The 19,195-nt window shown below is 43.5% G+C and overlaps 3 protein-coding genes across 11 annotated transcripts; all 3 read right to left on the bottom strand.

Moving 5' to 3' along the window:
• Positions 1-605: 605 nt before the first annotated feature.
• Positions 606-5,385, bottom strand: LOC106609423 (uncharacterized). 3 transcript variants are annotated; one of them, XM_014208238.3, is made up of 7 exons: positions 5,047-5,385; positions 4,574-4,776; positions 4,403-4,483; positions 3,900-3,995; positions 3,700-3,810; positions 3,409-3,529; positions 606-3,176 (listed from the first exon to the last, which is right to left on the bottom strand). In XM_014208238.3, exons 1-7 carry the CDS (start codon positions 5,081-5,083, stop codon positions 1,483-1,485), a joined length of 2,343 nt encoding a protein of 780 aa, XP_014063713.3. In that variant the 5' UTR covers positions 5,084-5,385; the 3' UTR covers positions 606-1,482. The 3 variants fall into 3 exon arrangements, with proteins under 3 accessions (XP_014063713.3, XP_014063714.3, XP_014063717.2); XM_014208239.3 differs by having other exon boundaries at positions 3,418-3,529; XM_014208242.3 differs by having other exon boundaries at positions 4,574-4,666.
• Positions 5,386-5,518: 133 nt separating this feature from the next.
• Positions 5,519-12,138, bottom strand: LOC106609421 (uncharacterized). 4 transcript variants are annotated; one of them, XM_045722108.2, is made up of 7 exons: positions 11,952-12,138; positions 11,511-11,713; positions 11,335-11,415; positions 10,743-10,838; positions 10,545-10,655; positions 7,977-8,088; positions 5,519-7,684 (listed from the first exon to the last, which is right to left on the bottom strand). In XM_045722108.2, exons 1-7 carry the CDS (start codon positions 11,986-11,988, stop codon positions 5,946-5,948), a joined length of 2,379 nt encoding a protein of 792 aa, XP_045578064.1. In that variant the 5' UTR covers positions 11,989-12,138; the 3' UTR covers positions 5,519-5,945. The 4 variants fall into 4 exon arrangements, with proteins under 4 accessions (XP_045578064.1, XP_045578063.1, XP_045578062.1 ...); XM_045722107.2 differs by having other exon boundaries at positions 7,968-8,088; positions 10,743-10,835; XM_045722106.2 differs by having other exon boundaries at positions 7,968-8,088; positions 11,952-12,137.
• A 137-nt stretch (positions 12,139-12,275) lies between these two features.
• On the bottom strand, positions 12,276-19,083 carry LOC145850224 (uncharacterized). Of its 4 annotated transcripts, none has more exons than XM_045722104.2 (7): positions 18,895-19,083; positions 18,454-18,656; positions 18,278-18,358; positions 17,686-17,778; positions 17,486-17,596; positions 14,910-15,030; positions 12,276-14,625 (listed from the first exon to the last, which is right to left on the bottom strand). In XM_045722104.2, exons 1-7 carry the CDS (start codon positions 18,929-18,931, stop codon positions 12,887-12,889), a joined length of 2,385 nt encoding a protein of 794 aa, XP_045578060.2. In that variant the 5' UTR covers positions 18,932-19,083; the 3' UTR covers positions 12,276-12,886. The 4 variants fall into 4 exon arrangements, with proteins under 4 accessions (XP_045578060.2, XP_082833872.1, XP_082833873.1 ...); XM_082977746.1 differs by having other exon boundaries at positions 17,686-17,781; positions 18,895-19,082; XM_082977747.1 differs by having other exon boundaries at positions 14,919-15,030; positions 17,686-17,781; positions 18,895-19,082.
• Positions 19,084-19,195: the final 112 nt, after the last annotated feature.

Genomic DNA, 19,195 nt, shown 5'->3' with positions numbered 1-19,195 from the left:
ACAGTAGGGTACCGTAGCTTTTTTTCGCCATGCACAACTAAAGAATGTATGACCTAGCCTATTAGATTTCCCTCTCAGGTAGATGCTTACAGTTTCCAGAATAACACATTTGTGTGTGCACAGGTTCTTAGTTTTGTTGACTGCAAGTGTAGTTTTGTTGACTTTTGTTTGCCAGAGAAATGTGTGAAATGCATTCAAAAACAGATGTTAGTAGTTCATCATTTGGAGTGATCCAACATGTCACACAGAAAAATAAGACATCTGTTGCAATCGTGTTAGCTTTTATTATTAAAACAATATTAACTTAGTGTATTGCTTACCACAAAATGTTGTTGATATCAAAAGACTGATGAGGCAAACTGACATTCACCTGATAAAACGTCATGATTCATAAAAAAAATTATCAATGACATCTCCAGCATAGCCATAACACATTCACACATTTCTGATGTGCCTCCAAGAAGGGTAATGCTGCATCTGGAAAAAAATGTAAGGTTTAAAAGGCAGCTACAGGAAATAAATGTTGCAGAACAGGAAATGTGTGGCACACACTTCTTCAAAGACACACACTTCTCTAAGTCCAAAATAAACAACACAAATCAATGTAGCCTATAAGCTTTTTAATGAAACAAGAACATTGCGATAGAACAAGAAGCACAAATTGAAGAACTACACTGTTGGAGTTTGGATCCTAAGATTTTCACTGTATCCCGCAATTACACCTGCAACCCTGTACATGTGACTATTAAATACTGAATCACTCTGGTGATTATACTGCGGGAGAAGCCATGAGACTATCCAAATCAGGGTTGGAGTAACTGAAATTATTTTCTATTACGAAGATCCTGAATTAAAAAGTAATTGACCCCCAATCGTGATCAAGTCAACAGATTGAAAGCACGTTCTCTTGAGAGCATACTGTACCTGACAGTGGAGGATGTTTCACTGGTTTACCTAACACACCTCACTGGACATTGTTCCACAGATTCACTTTATGAATTGCAGGTCGACAGATTTTCTGGGAGCCTTCAGACGCACAACCGGCTTGTATGCATGGCTGTTAGGACTGCAATGCTGGTACCTCGCAAAATAGGCCATGTATGACATTCCATGATTTGAAACGACTTTAGACCCTGTACTTGATATGCTGTGTATCATGTAATAAGGGTCTGTATAGTCCCAGTATGTCTGATCAGAGGGAGGGAGGATCATAGAGGGAGGAAGCTAAACTCAGTGAGCAGCAGTCCTGAACAGCAGAGACCCTCTTCTCCGTTCCAAGTCAATTATTTCACCATCCCCCATCATGTCGCCCCTCTGCACCACAGAGATATGACAGAATGGGGAATGGTGGGATAATGCAGCATTCCTAAGACAACACAGAGGAACCCTGGGCTGCACTACATAATGACCGTACAGCTAATTACATGGAATACTGTTGTATATTACTGTAGCCACAGTGAAGGGTGTGCAGATGTGACAAAATCAACTCCTTTTGGAGGAATGTCTCCTGCGACGGCTGGTGTGACTGTTTCGCCTCGTGAGCTCAGATGGCTCGGAGTGCGACCGCTCGTGCGCCTTCAGGAGACGCAGGTACCTGAAGGCTTTTCCACACTGGCCACAGCTGTGGCCCTCCCCCGTGTGTTTAAACTTGTGCTCCCTCAGGTGCGTGTGTAGTTTGTAGGTCTTCCCACACTCGTCGCAGCTGTAAGGGCGTTCGTTAGAGTGCAGCCCCCGCTTGTGTATGCGCAGACCCCCGCTGTCTTTAAAGGTCTTGTCGCATATGTCGCATCTGTAAGGTTTGTCTGAAGAGTGCCTGCGTATGTGGGCCTGGAGTAGGCTGTTGTTGCCAAACATCTTCTGGCAGACGGGGCAGGGGAGTTTGGGACTGGGGTCATGGTCTTTTTGGTGTCTCTTTAGGTCAAACTCATAGACAAAGGTCCTTCCGCACTGGGCACACAGGAACTGGCGGTTCCCGATGTGATAGCCCATGTGTCTCTTTAACAAGCTTGGCATAAAGAAACGCAACCCACACTGCTCACAGGCGTACGGGCGGTCCATGGTGTGCCAGCGCTGGTGGGCGGACAGCTGGAATTGAGTTGGGAAACTCTTCGGACAATGAGTGCAGAAATAGGTATTCTCACTTGTATGACAATCCATGTGTCTTTTGCAGTACTGTACTTGCGTGAAACCCTTTCCACATATGGTGCATTTGTATGGTCTAGCATCCGTGTGGACGCGATGGTGATTCTGAAGGCCAACCTTTCTCCGAAAGCACTTGCCGCACTCGTCGCAGCTAAAGGGCCGTACGTCAGAGTGAATTTTCATATGGTTGGTCAGGAGTGCCAAAGTCCTGAAGAACCTGCTACAATCGGTGCACTTGAAAGGTTTCTCTCCCGTGTGTATGCGGAGGTGATCCTCCAGCCGTCCCCGAGACAGAAAACGCTTCCCACACTCTTGGCAGGAGTTGGTTGCAGGGTTTCTCTTTTTCGAGCACGCTACTCGTAGTGGCTTTTGCACCCTCTTCCTTTGGATAATGGAACTTTCAAAGAGATCGACCTCTGTTTCCTGACCCCCGATCACCACACCGCTTCCGAGACCTGTGTCGGCCGACTCCATCTCCTTGTCCAAATGATCGTTTTGTGGAAGGGGTGGCAAGGAATGGAGCGATAAAGTGTAACTGGCAATATGGGAGACCCACTGGTCGACACTGGTTAGCTCGACCGGCTGGTTATCCGTGGCAGGAATGACTATCTGTGAAGGAGAGGCTTCAGTGATGGAAGTATTCATCAGTGATACAAGCTGTTGCCGTCTCATCGTTTGCAGCATACTCCTTACTGTTGGTGCCCCTTTTGATGGTGCCCCTCCCACCAGTCCGCTAACACCTTGAGGACTAGAGCAGACCACGGCGCTCTCTGGCAGTGCATTCTCTTCCTCACCGCCACGCACTGCATCCTCTTCTCTCTCCACAGTACTATCTTCTCCAGCATGGTCAGAGTCATCTGACATCATTCCCAGATCCTCCAAGTTACTGAAGGAGGCAGGGTTCATGACACTTAGAGCGGCTTGTAATGATTCTGATGGCTCGTCAAAATCTGGCTCCATTGAAGGCATTCCACAGGCGAGGCGGAAGGACAGCGACGACAGCACACAGTCACCCACAGAAGACGTGACAGGTACTGAGAGAAAGGGACAAATATAGAAAAATGACATTCTGATTGGTTGAATGTGAAAGCCTAGGAATGAGCATGTTGACATTAACATTGAAAAACTATTTCACATTCCTGTAAATAGAGCTAGTTCAAAGTGATCCATGACAGTTTGGGGAAAACTACATTGTTCTTTGTTTATCTGTTGATAATTCTACTTAACATTAACAGGAAGGAGAAGATATGATTAAAGTAAGCCTACCAAACTGACTCTTATTTAGCAGGTTCTGGTGCTGGAGGAGGATCTTCAGGTGCTCAGGGTCAGACACAGACTGTCCACATTCCTCCAGGTCAGAGGGGGCAGCACTGATCATAGACGCTATCTGAGAAGAAGAGGTAGAAGCTAAGATTAGCAACCAGGGGGTTTCTTACAATGTGCAGGATAAACAACATTACGGCATGTGTTGGCACGTATACAGTTGTCTAACAATGTCAACATGAGATATGATTGGTGAATTGTTAGTTATAGACTTGTTGTGTAACAGTTCATTACCTGGGAGAGATCTGGCACAGATAGCAGTCGTTCCAGTCTGAGGACCAAGCCTCCCACAAGGGCCTGCAGTGCTGTGTCATACTTGGAGCCATACTGTGTATGGAACTCCTCCTACAGGGAAGGAAAGAAAAAGTTTAAGTCAGTGTCTTTGAAATGACAAAGTGGACAGTGTGAGAGGAAAGGGAGAAAGTGTGCCGAACCTGGAAGAAGTGCTTCCTCTCGTAAGGGTTTTTCAGCAGGGTTTGGACCAGCGCCACGAAGTTAGCCTGCGACTCCTCCACTTCTGCATCTTGCTGCTGTAATCAGGATTTGTAGGGGTGACAGGGTTTGTAGAAGTCATAAGTCCAACCTGAAAACAACTTTTTATCTCTTACCCCATCCATGTTTGCCCTTTGCAGATCTAAGGAATCAGATGAGTGACAGCAAAGCAAGACGGATGGCAGAAAGCTCCCGCAAACCCACTGGAATGTGTTAACACTTATGTCGTTTACACTTATCCAGTACCCTCAGATTTGTACACTACAGAGCTAAAGGCTATTTTCAAACCAGACTAATGTGCAAATGTTACTGTCTTTTAAGTAGTCTTTCGAGAATGGTATTGACAGAAATGTTTTTGTATGCCGTGTTACAGGTGTGTTGTGAGTCTGTGCGCCGGTATAGGGCGGCATTTCCACACTGCCACACAAGAGATACATATTCTTACCCCCAAGATGTTCATCTTTTCCAGGAGACGTTGGATGTCCTGAAGGTTGGGTGGGTCCTTGCGGAACAACTCCAAGATCATCTAAAATAACGGGACAAAATTGTACATGATTTTTCTAATACACAATGTGTCAAAACCACCCCTCCCATGACCACATATCATGTCACTCACCCTTGCTCTCAGGCCCAGGATGAGTTGAGCCCTCTGTTTGTAACTCAGCAACTTTGGAACAGCTTCAGTCACCACAGTTACAAACTCCTCGACCTTCCCATAGTGCATCACATTGCGTTGATTCACCACATGCCATACAAATGAATACATCAGCCGCAGGGGAGAAACCAATAGTCGCAAAGAGGAAAATGGAAGTGGGGGAGCTATAGCAAGACGATAGAACAACATGTTAGGGTGTGTGGCTTCATCCTCTAGGTTCTATAGCAACAAATACCTCCAGCAACATGGCTAACTGGCTAGCAAACTTAAATGTATAAGGCAAGCCGAAACGAACATTAGCTTTACACTTAGCTACCCATGGAAGATGCTAGCGCTCTGCACTGCAGTGACTTGGGTCTGTTACCAGGTTCACATTTGTAAAATTGGTTAGATTGCTAATACATGGCTAGCAAGTGTCGTATAATGTAACCTACCCGTACTGGCTGTACTCTTCTTGACTCGTTTGTCCATGCCGGAATGTTACCAAATATGTACGATAGGCAGAAATCTAACAGTAAAGGTAACTAGCATGATAGATAGCTATCATCAACTCACTGACTATTTATATAATTATGAAAATGGCGACAACAACAGATGGAAACGGAACCATAACCAGAACAGAGTTTTGACCAGACTATTAACAATAAGATTGGCAGCATAACAACATTACTGCCACCTATCGTGCTGGAATAAGAGCCGCAATTGAATCCTACTGCTCTCTTTTTTTGAAATTACATTTTAGGTTAAAACACGAATTTCATAATTTTTCTGTATATATTTGGTTGAGTATGAATCCTTATTTTGTGGCTTAATGAACGCTTTAAATATTATAAAAAGTCATCACACAGTACCGTTCTAGCATACATTTGGTTTCCTTTGCTGTGAATAAAATAGCAAAACAATGAGTAGTGGCACACAATTGTGACTTTATTTGCCTTTATCCAACATCAAATGTTGTGGATATTTTTTGGAAAGGCTTCCGGCAATCATTGACTACTCTCAAAAAGAGAAATTAATGAGTAGCTGTCAATTTACATCTTATGTCATTGGAATTTCAACCTATCCCATAAAAATCATCACAAACAAATATGTTTTAATGACACAATCATTAATTGTTATCTAAAAGGAGATATGTTTATTGCTGCATAAATTAATCCAGACATTATACTATTTTTCAGTGTTCAGTCTATTTAGGGAATCCTGAATTATGGTCCAAAATGGTTAAAAATCTACAACAAAAAATTTGAAATATTATTACAGCTATTGGCAACTTGTCAGGACATTAAAACGAGCATTCCAGTCATTGTGTGTGGAAGGCTGCCAGTGAAGTAAATCAACTCCTTTTGGACGAATTTCTTTTGCGACAGCTGGTGTGACTGTATTTCCTTGTCTGCTCAGATCGCTCTCCTGAGTGCAACCGCTCATGTGCCTTCAGAAGACGTGGTAACTTGAAGACCTTTCCACACTGGTCACAGGGGTGCCCCTCCGCCGTGTGGTGGATAATTATGTGCTCCTTCAGGTGCTGATTCAGCTTGTACGTCTTCCCACACATGTCGCAGTGGTAAGGGCGTTCACCCGTGTGCAGACGTTTGTGACTGCTCAAGCTGCTGCTCTGTTTAAAGGTCTTGTCGCATATGTCACATCTGTAAGGTTTTACAGAGGTGTGCGTAAACATGTGAGCCTTAATGAGTCCGTTGCTGCCAAACACCTTCTGGCAGACAGGGCATGGGATCTTGGGCTTGGGGCCATGGTCCCTTTGGTGTTTCTTCAGGTCAAACTCATAAACAAAAGTCTTTCCACACTGGGCACACAGGAACGGGCGGTTCCCAATGTGATAGCCCATGTGCCTCTTCAGCCCACTGGGATGAAAGAAGCGCATCCCACACTGCTCACAGATGAACGGGCGCTCCGTGGTGTGCCAGCGCTCATGGACAGAAAGCTTGTATTGGGTTGGGAATCTCTTCGGACAATGAGTGCAGAGAAAGTTATTTTCACTTGCATGAGACTGGATGTGTATTCTGCAATAGAATGCTTGGCTGAAGCCTTTTCCGCAGATGGTGCATTTGTGTGGTTTCGCACCCATGTGGATGAGCTGATGCTTCTTCAGGTCAGCCTTTTTCCGAAAGCCCTTGTCACACTCATCACACTTAAATGGCCGCGCTTCAGAGTGATTTTTCACATGAGTGGTCATGTATCCTAAGGACCTGAAGGCCCTGCCACACTCAGAGCACTTGAAAGGTTTCTCTCCTGTGTGAATGCGGAGGTGATTTTCCAGCTGAGACGGATAGATAAAACTCTTCCCACACTCCTGGCAAATGATGGTTGCCTCAGGGATGTTCCTCTTCGAGGGTGCCGTTATTCTTTGTGGCTTGGGCGGCCGTCTCCTTCGGATAACAGCCTTCTCAAAGAGATTGGCTTCTGTTTCCTGACCCCCAATTTCCACACTGCTTCCAAGACACGTGTCACCTGACCGGATCTCCTTGTCTTCATCATTTTGTGGAAGGGGTGGCAAGAAAGGGAGCGAGATAGTGTTACTTGCAATGTGGGAGACCCACTGGTGGACACTCGCTAGCTCGACCGGCTGGTTATCTGGCTGGTTCCCATTGGTGACCGTTTCAGGGATGACAATATGTGAAGGAGAGGCTTCGGTGATGAAAGTATTCATCAGTGTTACATGCTCTTTGTCTGTCTCTGTCGGCAGCATGCTCTCTACTGTTGGTGCCCCTCCCACTGGCCTGCTTACACTTTGAGGAGTAGGTGAGACAACGTAGTTCTTTGACAGTGCATTGTCTTCTTCACTGTGGAGTACTGAATTTTTTGTCCCACAACCATTATCTCTGGCATTCTGCTCTTCTCTCTCCACAGTAGTTACTGCTCCAGCGTGGTCCGATTCATCTGATATCATTCCCAGATCCTCCAAGTCCCTGAAGGAGGCAGGGCTCATGATGCTTAGACCGGCTTCTAATGATTCCGCTGGCTCGTCAAAATCTGTCTGCATGGACTGCATTCCACAGGTTAAGCGGAAAGACAGCGAGGACAGCACACAGTCCCCTACAGAGGACGTGACAGGTACTGAGAAAAAGGGACAAATACAGAAAAAAAAAAAAGACAATTCGATTAATATTTTATATTACACCACATTCTGATTGTTTGAATTTGAAAGTATTGGGCATGTTTAGATTAATACCATTTCAAAGTAATTCAAATTCCTGTAAATACAGCTGGTTCAAAGTTATCAAGAGAGTGAACCATGGCAGTTTGGCAAAAAGGGAAAACTTCATTGTACTTTGTTCAGCTGTTGACAATTCTACTTAACATTAACAGGAAGGAGAAGATATGATTAAAGTAAGCCTACCAAACTGACTCTTATTTAGCAGGTTCTGGTGCTGGAGGAGAATCTTCAGGTGCTCAGGGTCAGACACAGACTGTCCACACTCCACCAGGTCAGAGGGGGCAGCACTGATAATAGACGCTATCTGAGAAGAAGAGGTAGAAGCTAAGATCAGCAACCAGGGTTTTTTTAGAGTGCGCAGGATAAACAATATTATGTCATGTGTTGACACGTACACTACTGTTCAAAAGTTTGGGGTCACTTAGAAATGTCCTTGTTTTTGAAAGAAAAGCACATTTGTTGTCCATTACAATTACATCAAATTGATCAGAAATACAGTGTATTCATGGTTAATGTTGTAAATTACTATTTTAGCTGGAAACTGATATAGCTGGAAGCTGGAAACTGAATATATAAATAGGTGTATAGAGGCCCCTTATCAGCAACCATCACTCCTGTGTTCCAATGGCACGTTGTGTTACCTAATAATTTTAAAAGGCTAATTGATCATTAGAAAACCCTTTTGCAATTATGTTAGCACAGCTGAAAACTGTGGTTCTGATTAAAGAAGCAATAAAACAGGCCTTCTTTAGACTAGTTGTGTATCTGGAGCGTCAGAATTTGTGGGTTCGATTACAGGCTCAAAATGGCCAGAAACAAAGAACTTTCTTCTGAAACTCGTCAGTCTATTCTTGTTCTGAGAACTGAAGGCTATTCCATGCGAGAAATTGCCAAGAAACTGAAGATCTCGTACAACGCTGTGTACTACTCCCTTCACAGAACAGCGCAAACTGGCCCTAACCAGAATAGAAAGAGGAGTGGGAGGCCCTGGTGCACAACTGAGCAAGAGGACAAGTACATTGGAGTGTCTAGTTTGAGAAACAGACGCCTCACAAGGCCTCAACTGGCAGCTTCATTAAATAGTACCCGCAAAACACCAGTCTCAACGTCAACAGTGAAGAGGCGACTCAGGGATGCTGGCCTTCTAGGCAGAGTTGCAAAGAAAAAGACATATCTCAGACTGGCCAATAAAAATAAAAGATTAAGATGGGCAAAAGAACACAGACACTGGACAGAGGAAGATTGGAAAAAAGTGTTATGGTCAGACAAATCTAAGTTTGAGGTGTTCCGTTCACAAAGAAGAACATTCGCGAGACGAGGAAAAAATGAAAAGATGCTGGACGCCATCTGTCAAGCATGGTGGAGGAAATGTGATGGTCTGGGGGTGCTTTGGTGGTGGTAAAGTGGGAGATTTGTACAGGGTAAAAGCAATCTTGAAGAAGGAAGGCTATCACTCCATTTTGCAGCGCCATGCCATACCCTGTGGCTTAATTGGAGCCAATTTCCTCCTACAACAGGACAATGACCCAAAGCACAGCTGCAAATTATGCAAGAACTATTTAGGGAAGAAGCAGTCAGCTGGTAGTCTGTCTTTAATGGAGTGGCCAGCACAGTCACCGGATCTCAACCCTAGTGAGCTGTTTTGGGAGCAGTTTGACCGTATGGTACGTAAGAAGTACCGTAAATTCCGGACTATAAGCCGCAACTTTTTTTCCCAGGCTTTGAACCTCGCAGCTTAAACAATGACGCGGCTAATATATGGATTTTTCCCGCTTTCAATTTTTTTTTTTTTGCCAAAAAAACACATTCTGTGACGTGCTCAGTTTTTTGGCGGCATGAAGCTTTCATTAGACCAATGAAATTGCCGAACGGGTTAAGGTCAAACAACTTTTTTGTTTACTGTTTAGATTAAATCGAGCGCTCTCAAACTTCCCATCATTTTGATTACGGTAGTCATTTTGTCACCCTCATCATGGCAAAGACACGGAGAAATGCATATGATGCAGCTTTTAAGTTGAAGGCGATTGATCTGGCTGTTAGAAAAGGAAATAGAGCTGCTGCATGGGAGCTTGGTCTTAATGAGTCGATGATAAGACGTTGGAAACAGCAGAGTGAGGAATTGACTCAGTGCAAAAAGACAAAGCTTACTGCTAATTTTTTGTTACAAGCCGTGTTTCGTTAAAGCCTATTTATTTTTGTTACAAGCCGTGTTTCGTTAAAGCCTGTGTAAAGTTCATTTGTTTCAATGTACCGGTAGGCACCTGCGGCTTATAGACATGTGCGGCTTATTTATGTTCAAGATAAAAAAAAATTTAAAATTCAGTGGGTGCGGCTTATATTCAGGTGCGCTCAATAGTCCGGAAATTACGGTACGCATCAAGCCAATCCAACTTGTGGGAGGTGCTTCAGGAAGCATAGGGTGAAATCTCTTCAAATTACCTCAACAAACTGACAACTGGAATGCCAAAGGTCTGCAAGGCTGTAATTGCTGCAAATGGAGGATTCTTTGACGAAAGCAAAGTTTGAATGACACAATTATTATTTCAATAAAAAAATCCTTATTTATAACCTTGTCAACATCTTGACTATATTTCCTATTCATTTTGCAACTAATTTCATGTATGTTTTCATGGAAAACAAGGACATTTCTAAGTGACCCCAAACTTTTGAACGGTAGTGCATATAGTTGTCTAACAATGTCAACATGAGATATGATTGGTGAATTGTTAGTTATAGACTTGTTGTGTAACAGTTCATTACCTGGGAGAGATCTGGCACAGATAGCAGTCGTTCCAGTCTGAGGACCAAGCCTCCCACAAGGGCCTGCAGTGCTGTGTCATACTTGGAGCCATACTGTGTATGGAACTCCTCCTACAGGCAAGGAAAGAAAACGTTTAAGTCAGTGTCTTTGAAATGACAGTGGACAGTGTGAGAGGAAAGGGAGAAAGCGTGCCGAACCTGGAAGAAGTGCTTCCTCTCGTAAGGGTTTTTAAGCAGGGTTTGGACCAGCGCCACAAAGTTAGCCTGCGACTCCTCCACTTCTTCATCTTGCTGCTGTAACACAAATTGGGAATCATTTGATACAAAGTACAGCCACTTCGGTCATCAGAATTACATGTGTTACTAAAAAGAGGGGTATTGAGTAGGGGTGACAGGGTTTGTAGAAGTCATAAGTCCAACCTGAAAACAACTTTTATCTCTTACCCCATCCGTGCTTTCACTTTGCTGATCTAAGGAATCAGATGAGTGACAGCAAAGCAAGACAGATGGCAGAAAGCACATTCCAGTGGGTTTGCGGGAGCTAACACTTGTGTTGTTTAAACTTATGCAGTCCCCTCAGATCTGTACACTGCAGAGCTAAAGGCTATTTTCAAACCAGAGTACCGTGCATATTTCACCCTCTTTTAAGTGTATGTCGCTCCAGCCTTGGTTTTTCTGGGTTAATGATATTGACAGTCATTCTTGAATATGTTGTGTTACAGGTGTGAGTTGTTCACTGGTATGGGGCGGAATTTCCACACTGTCACACAGGAGAAAGAAATATTCTTACCCCCAAGATGTTCATCTTTTCCAGGAGACGTTGGATGTCCTGAAGGTTGGGTGGGTCCTTGCGGAACAACTCCAAGATCATCTAAAATAATGGGACATAGAAAAATTGTACATGATTTTTCTAATACACAATGTGTCAAAACCACCCCTCCCATGACCACATATCATGTCACTCACCCTTGCTCTCAGGCCCAGGATGAGTTGAGCCCTCTGTTTGTAACTCAGCAACTTTGGAACAGCTTCAGTCACCACAGTTACAAACTCCTCGACCTTCCCATAGTGCATCACATTGCGTTGATTCACCACATGCCATACAAATGAATACATCAGCCGCAGGGGAGAAACCAATAGTCGCAAAGAAGAAAATGGAAGTGGGGGAGCTATAGCAAGACGATAGAACAACATGTTAGGGTGTGTGGCTTCATCCTCTAGGTTCTATAGCAACAAATACCTCCAGCAACATGGCTAACTGGCTAGCAAACGTAATGCCGAAATAGACATTAGTTTTACACTAAGCTATCCATTGAAGATACAAATAGGGTCTGTACCAGGTTCACGTTTGTAAAATTGGTTAGATTGCTAATACATGGCTAGCAAGTGTCGTATAATGTAACCTACCCGTACTGGCTGTACTCTTCTTAACTCGTTTGTCCATGCCGGAATGTTCCTAAATATGTACGACAGGCAGAAATCTAACAGTAAAGGTAACTAGCATGCTTGATAGCTATCATCAAGTCACTGACGATTTTTTTTGTTGTGAAATTGGCGACAACGGGAAACGGAACCAAAACCAGAACAGAGTTTTGACCAGACTATTAACAATAAGATTGGCAGCATAACACCATTACTGCCACCTATCGTGCTGGAATAAGAGCTGCTACTGAATCCGTCTCTCTTCTCTTAAAATTTCATTTTAGGTAAAAACATGAATTTCATCATATATATCTGGATAAGTATGAATCTTTATTAATTAACTTTTGTGGCTTAAAACACTTTAAATGTAATATAAAAAGTAATCGCACAGGACCATTCTAGCAAATACTAGGTTTCCCTTGCTGTGAATGTTTTCAACTAAAACAGACAAACAATGAGTAGTGGTACATAATTGTGACTTTATTTGCCTTTATCCACACCAAATGTTGTGCATATTTTTTGTAAAGGCTTCCAGCAACCATTGACTACTCTCAAAAAGAGAAATTAATGAGTAGCTGTCAATGTACCACTTATGTCATTGGAATTTCAATAACCTATCCAAAAAAAAAAGCATCACAAACAAATATGTTTTAATGACACAATCATTAATTGTTATCTAACAGGACATATGTTTTTTTCTGTATGAATTAAGCCAGACATTCTACCATTTGTCAATGTTCAGTCGAGGGAATCCTGGATTATAGTCCAAAATGGTCAAGTTCACAAAAAGAAAATGAGGACATGATTACAGCCAATGGCATTGGATTTTTTGACAAAGTTAAACTTGTGTCAGAACAATAAAACTAGCATTCCAGTCATTGTGTGTGTGGAAGGCACACACAATGTGTGTGTGCAGAAAATCAACTCATTTTGGAGGAATGTCTCCTGCGACGGCTGGTGTGACTGTATTTCCTTGTCTGCTCAGATCGCTCTCCTGAGTGCAACCGCTCATGTGCCTTCAGAAGACGTGGTAACTTGAAGACCTTTCCACACTGGTCACAGGGGTGCCCCTCCGCCGTGTGGTGGATAATTATGTGCTCCTTCAGGTGCTGATTCAGCTTGTACGTCTTCCCACACATGTCGCAGTGGTAAGGGCGTTCACCCGTGTGCAGACGTTTGTGACTGCTCAAGCTGCTGCTCTGTTTAAAGGTCTTGTCGCATATGTCACATCTGTAAGGTTTTACAGAGGTGTGCGTAAACATGTGAGCCTTAATGAGTCCGTTGCTGCCAAACACCTTCTGGCAGACAGGGCATGGGATCTTGGGCTTGGGGCCATGGTCCCTTTGGTGTTTCTTCAGGTCAAACTCATAAACAAAAGTCTTTCCACACTGGGCACACAGGAACGGGCGGTTCCCAATGTGATAGCCCATGTGCCTCTTCAGCCCACTGGGATGAAAGAAGCGCATCCCACACTGCTCACAGATGAACGGGCGCTCCGTGGTGTGCCAGCGCTCATGGACAGAAAGCTTGTATTGGGTTGGGAATCTCTTCGGACAATGAGTGCAGAGAAAGTTATTTTCACTTGCATGAGACTGGATGTGTATTCTGCAATAGAATGCTTGGCTGAAGCCTTTTCCGCAGATGGTGCATTTGTGTGGTTTCGCACCCATGTGGATGAGCTGATGCTTCTTCAGGTCAGCCTTTTTCCGAAAGCCCTTGTCACACTCATCACACTTAAATGGCCGCGCTTCAGAGTGATTTTTCACATGAGTGGTCATGTATCCTAAGGACCTGAAGGCCCTGCCACACTCAGAGCACTTGAAAGGTTTCTCTCCTGTGTGAATGCGGAGGTGATTTTCCAGCTGAGACGGATAGATAAAACTCTTCCCACACTCCTGGCAAATGATGGTTGCCTCAGGGATGTTCCTCTTCGAGGGTGCCGTTATTCTTTGTGGCTTGGGCGGCCGTCTCCTTCGGATAACAGCCTTCTCAAAGAGATTGGCTTCTGTTTCCTGACCCCCAATTTCCACACTGCTTCCAAGACACGTGTCACCTGACCGGATCTCCTTGTCTTCATCATTTTGTGGAAGGGGTGGCAAGAAAGGGAGCGAGATAGTGTTACTTGCAATGTGGGAGACCCACTGGTGGACACTCGCTAGCTCGACCGGCTGGTTATCTGGCTGGTTCCCATTGGTGACCGTTTCAGGGATGACAATATGTGAAGGAGAGGCTTCGGTGATGAAAGTATTCATCAGTGTTACATGCTCTTTGTCTGTCTCTGTCGGCAGCATGCTCTCTACTGTTGGTGCCCCTCCCACTGGCCTGCTTACACTTTGAGGAGTAGGTGAGACAACGTAGTTCTTTGACAGTGCATTGTCTTCTTCACTGTGGAGTACTGAATTTTTTGTCCCACAACCATTATCTCTGGCATTCTGCTCTTCTCTCTCCACAGTAGTTACTGCTCCAGCGTGGTCCGATTCATCTGATATCATTCCCAGATCCTCCAAGTCCCTGAAGGAGGCAGGGCTCATGATGCTTAGACCGGCTTCTAATGATTCCGCTGGCTCGTCAAAATCTGTCTGCATGGACTGCATTCCACAGGTTAAGCGGAAAGACAGCGAGGACAGCACACAGTCCCCTACAGAGGACGTGACAGGTACTGAGAAAAAGGGACAAATACAGAAAAAAAAAAAAGACAATTCGATTAATATTTTATATTACACCACATTCTGATTGTTTGAATTTGAAAGTATTGGGCATGTTTAGATTAATACCATTTCAAAGTAATTCAAATTCCTGTAAATACAGCTGGTTCAAAGTTATCAAGAGAGTGAACCATGGCAGTTTGGCAAAAAGGGAAAACTACATTGTTCTTTGTTTATCTGTTGATAATTCTACTTAACATTAACAGGAAGGAGAAGATATGATTAAAGTAAAGCCTACCAAACTGACTCTTATTTAGCAGGTTCTGGTGCTGGAGGAGAATCTTCAGGTGCTCAGGGTCAGACACAGACTGTCCACACTCCACCAGGTCAGAGGGGGCAGCACTGATAATAGACGCTATCTGAGAAGAAGAGATAGAAGCTAAGATCAGCAACCAGGGTTTTTTTAGAGTGCGCAGGATAAACAATATTATGTCATGTGTTGACACGTACACTACTGTTCAAAAGTTTGGGGTCACTTAGAAATGTCCTTGTTTTTGAAAGAAAAGCACATTTGTTGTCCATTACAATTACATCAAATTGATCAGAAATACAGTGTATTCATGGTTAATGTTGTAAATTACTATTTTAGCTGGAAACTGATATAGCTGGAAGCTGGAAACTGAATATATAAATAGGTGTATAGAGGCCCCTTATCAGCAACCATCACTCCTGTGTTCCAATGGCACGTTGTGTTACCTAATAATTTTAAAAGGCTAATTGATCATTAGAAAACCCTTTTGCAATTATGTTAGCACAGCTGAAAACTGTGGTTCTGATTAAAGAAGCAATAAAACAGGCCTTCTTTAGACTAGTTGTGTATCTGGAGCGTCAGAATTTGTGGGTTCGATTACAGGCTCAAAATGGCCAGAAACAAAGAACTTTCTTCTGAAACTCGTCAGTCTATTCTTGTTCTGAGAACTGAAGGCTATTCCATGCGAGAAATTGCCAAGAAACTGAAGATCTCGTACAACGCTGTGTACTACTCCCTTCACAGAACAGCGCAAACTGGCCCTAACCAGAATAGAAAGAGGAGTGGGAGGCCCTGGTGCACAACTGAGCAAGAGGACAAGTACATTGGAGTGTCTAGTTTGAGAAACAGACGCCTCACAAGGCCTCAACTGGCAGCTTCATTAAATAGTACCCGCAAAACACCAGTCTCAACGTCAACAGTGAAGAGGCGACTCAGGGATGCTGGCCTTCTAGGCAGAGTTGCAAAGAAAAAGACATATCTCAGACTGGCCAATAAAAATAAAAGATTAAGATGGGCAAAAGAACACAGACACTGGACAGAGGAAGATTGGAAAAAAGTGTTATGGTCAGACAAATCTAAGTTTGAGGTGTTCCGTTCACAAAGAAGAACATTCGCGAGACGAGGAAAAAATGAAAAGATGCTGGACGCCATCTGTCAAGCATGGTGGAGGAAATGTGATGGTCTGGGGGTGCTTTGGTGGTGGTAAAGTGGGAGATTTGTACAGGGTAAAAGCAATCTTGAAGAAGGAAGGCTATCACTCCATTTTGCAGCGCCATGCCATACCCTGTGGCTTAATTGGAGCCAATTTCCTCCTACAACAGGACAATGACCCAAAGCACAGCTGCAAATTATGCAAGAACTATTTAGGGAAGAAGCAGTCAGCTGGTAGTCTGTCTTTAATGGAGTGGCCAGCACAGTCACCGGATCTCAACCCTAGTGAGCTGTTTTGGGAGCAGTTTGACCGTATGGTACGTAAGAAGTACCGTAAATTCCGGACTATAAGCCGCAACTTTTTTTCCCAGGCTTTGAACCTCGCAGCTTAAACAATGACGCGGCTAATATATGGATTTTTCCCGCTTTCAATTTTTTTTTTCTGCCAAAAAAACACATTCTGTGACGTGCTCAGTTTTTTGGCGGCATGAAGCTTTCATTAGACCAATGAAATTGCCGAACGGGTTAAGGTCAAACAACTTTTTTGTTTACTGTTTAGATTAAATCGAGCGCTCTCAAACTTCCCATCATTTTGATTACGATAGTCATTTTGTCACCCTCATCATGGCAAAGACACGGAGAAATGCATATGATGCAGCTTTTAAGTTGAAGGCGATTGATCTGGCTGTTAGAAAAGGAAATAGAGCTGCTGCATGGGAGCTTGGTCTTAATGAGTCGATGATAAGACGTTGGAAACAGCAGAGTGAGGAATTGACTCAGTGCAAAAAGACAAAGCTTACTGCTAATTTTTTGTTACAAGCCGTGTTTCGTTAAAGCCTATTTATTTTTGTTACAAGCCGTGTTTCGTTAAAGCCTGTGTAAAGTTCATTTGTTTCAATGTACCGGTAGGCACCTGCGGCTTATAGACATGTGCGGCTTATTTATGTTCAAGATTATTATTTTTTTTAAATTCAGTGGGTGCGGCTTATATTCAGGTGCGCTCAATAGTCCGGAAATTACGGTACGCATCAAGCCAATCCAACTTGTGGGAGGTGCTTCAGGAAGCATAGGGTGAAATCTCTTCAGATTAGCTCAACAAATTGACAACTGGAATGCCAAAGGTCTGCAAGGCTGTAATTGCTGCAAATGGAGGATTCTTTGACGAAAGCAAAGTTTGAAGGACACAATTATTATTTCAATAAAAAAATCCTTATTTATAACCTTGTCAACATCTTGACTATATTTCCTATTCATTTTGCAACTAATTTCATGTATGTTTTCATGGAAAACAAGGACATTTCTAAGTGACCCCAAACTTTTGAACGGTAGTGCATATAGTTGTCTAACAATGTCAACATGAGATATGATTGGTGAATTGTTAGTTATAGACTTGTTGTGTAACAGTTCATTACCTGGGAGAGATCTGGCACAGATAGCAGTCGTTCCAGTCTGAGGACCAAGCCTCCCACAAGGGCCTGCAGTGCTGTGTCATACTTGGAGCCATACTGTGTATGGAACTCCTCCTACAGGGAAGGAAAGAAAAAGTTTAAGTCAGTGTCTTTGAAATGACAAAGTGGACAGTGTGAGAGGAAAGGGAGAAAGCGTGCCGAACCTGGAAGAAGTGCTTCCTCTCGTAAGGGTTTTTAAGCAGGGTTTGGACCAGCGCCACAAAGTTAGCCTGCGACTCCTCCACTTCTTCATCTTGCTGCTGTAACACAAATTGGGAATCATTTGATACAAAGTACAGCCACTTCGGTCATCAGAATTACATGTGTTACTAAAAAGAGGGGTATTGAGTAGGGGTGACAGGGTTTGTAGAAGTCATAAGTCCAACCTGAAAACAACTTTTATCTCTTACCCCATCCGTGCTTTCACTTTGCTGATCTAAGGAATCAGATGAGTGACAGCAAAGCAAGACAGATGGCAGAAAGCACATTCCAGTGGGTTTGCGGGAGCTAACACTTGTGTTGTTTAAACTTATGCAGTCCCCTCAGATCTGTACACTGCAGAGCTAAAGGCTATTTTCAAACCAGAGTACCGCGCATATTTCACCCTCTTTTAAGTGTATGTCGCTCCAGCCTTGGTTTTTCTGGGTTAATGATATTGACAGTCATTCTTGAATATGTTGTGTTACAGGTGTGAGTTGTTCACTGGTATGGGGCGGAATTTCCACACTGTCACACAGGAGAAAGAAATATTCTTACCCCCAAGATGTTCATCTTTTCCAGGAGACGTTGGATGTCCTGAAGGTTGGGTGGGTCCTTGCGGAACAACTCCAAGATCATCTAAAATAATGGGACATAGAAAAATTGTACATGATTTTTCTAATACACAATGTGTCAAAACCACCCCTCCCATGACCACATATCATGTCACTCACCCTTGCTCTCAGGCCCAGGATGAGTTGAGCCCTCTGTTTGTAACTCAGCAACTTTGGAACAGCTTCAGTCACCACAGTTACAAACTCCTCGACCTTCCCATAGTGCATCACATTGCGTTGATTCACCACATGCCATACAAATGAATACATCAGCCGCAGGGGAGAAACCAATAGTCGCAAAGAAGAAAATGGAAGTGGGGGAGCTATAGCAAGACGATAGAACAACATGTTAGGGTGTGTGGCTTCATCCTCTAGGTTCTATAGCAACAAATACCTCCAGCAACATGGCTAACTGGCTAGCAAACGTAATGCCGAAATAGACATTAGTTTTACACTAAGCTATCCATTGAAGATACAAATCGGGTCTGTACCAGGTTCACGTTTGTAAAATTGGTTAGATTGCTAATACATGGCTAGCAAGTGTCGTATAATGTAACCTACCCGTACTGGCTGTACTCTTCTTAACTCGTTTGTCCATGCCGGAATGTTCCTAAATATGTACGACAGGCAGAAATCTAACAGTAAAGGTAACTAGCATGCTTGATAGCTATCATCAAGTCACTGACGATTTTTTTTGTTGTGAAATTGGCGACAACGGGAAACGGAACCAAAACCAGAACAGAGTTTTGACCAGACTATTAACAATAAGATTGGCAGCATAACACCATTACTGCCACCTATCGTGCTGGAATAAGAGCTGCTACTGAATCCGTCTCTCTTCTCTTAAAATTTCATTTTAGGT

This window comes from Salmo salar, chromosome 07, assembly GCF_965601325.2.
Source record: "Salmo salar chromosome 07, fSalSal1, whole genome shotgun sequence".
Taxonomy (NCBI): Eukaryota; Metazoa; Chordata; class Actinopteri; order Salmoniformes; family Salmonidae; genus Salmo; species Salmo salar.
Note: the sequence above shows the minus strand (reverse complement) of the source record. Positions and strands in the feature narration are given on the sequence as shown.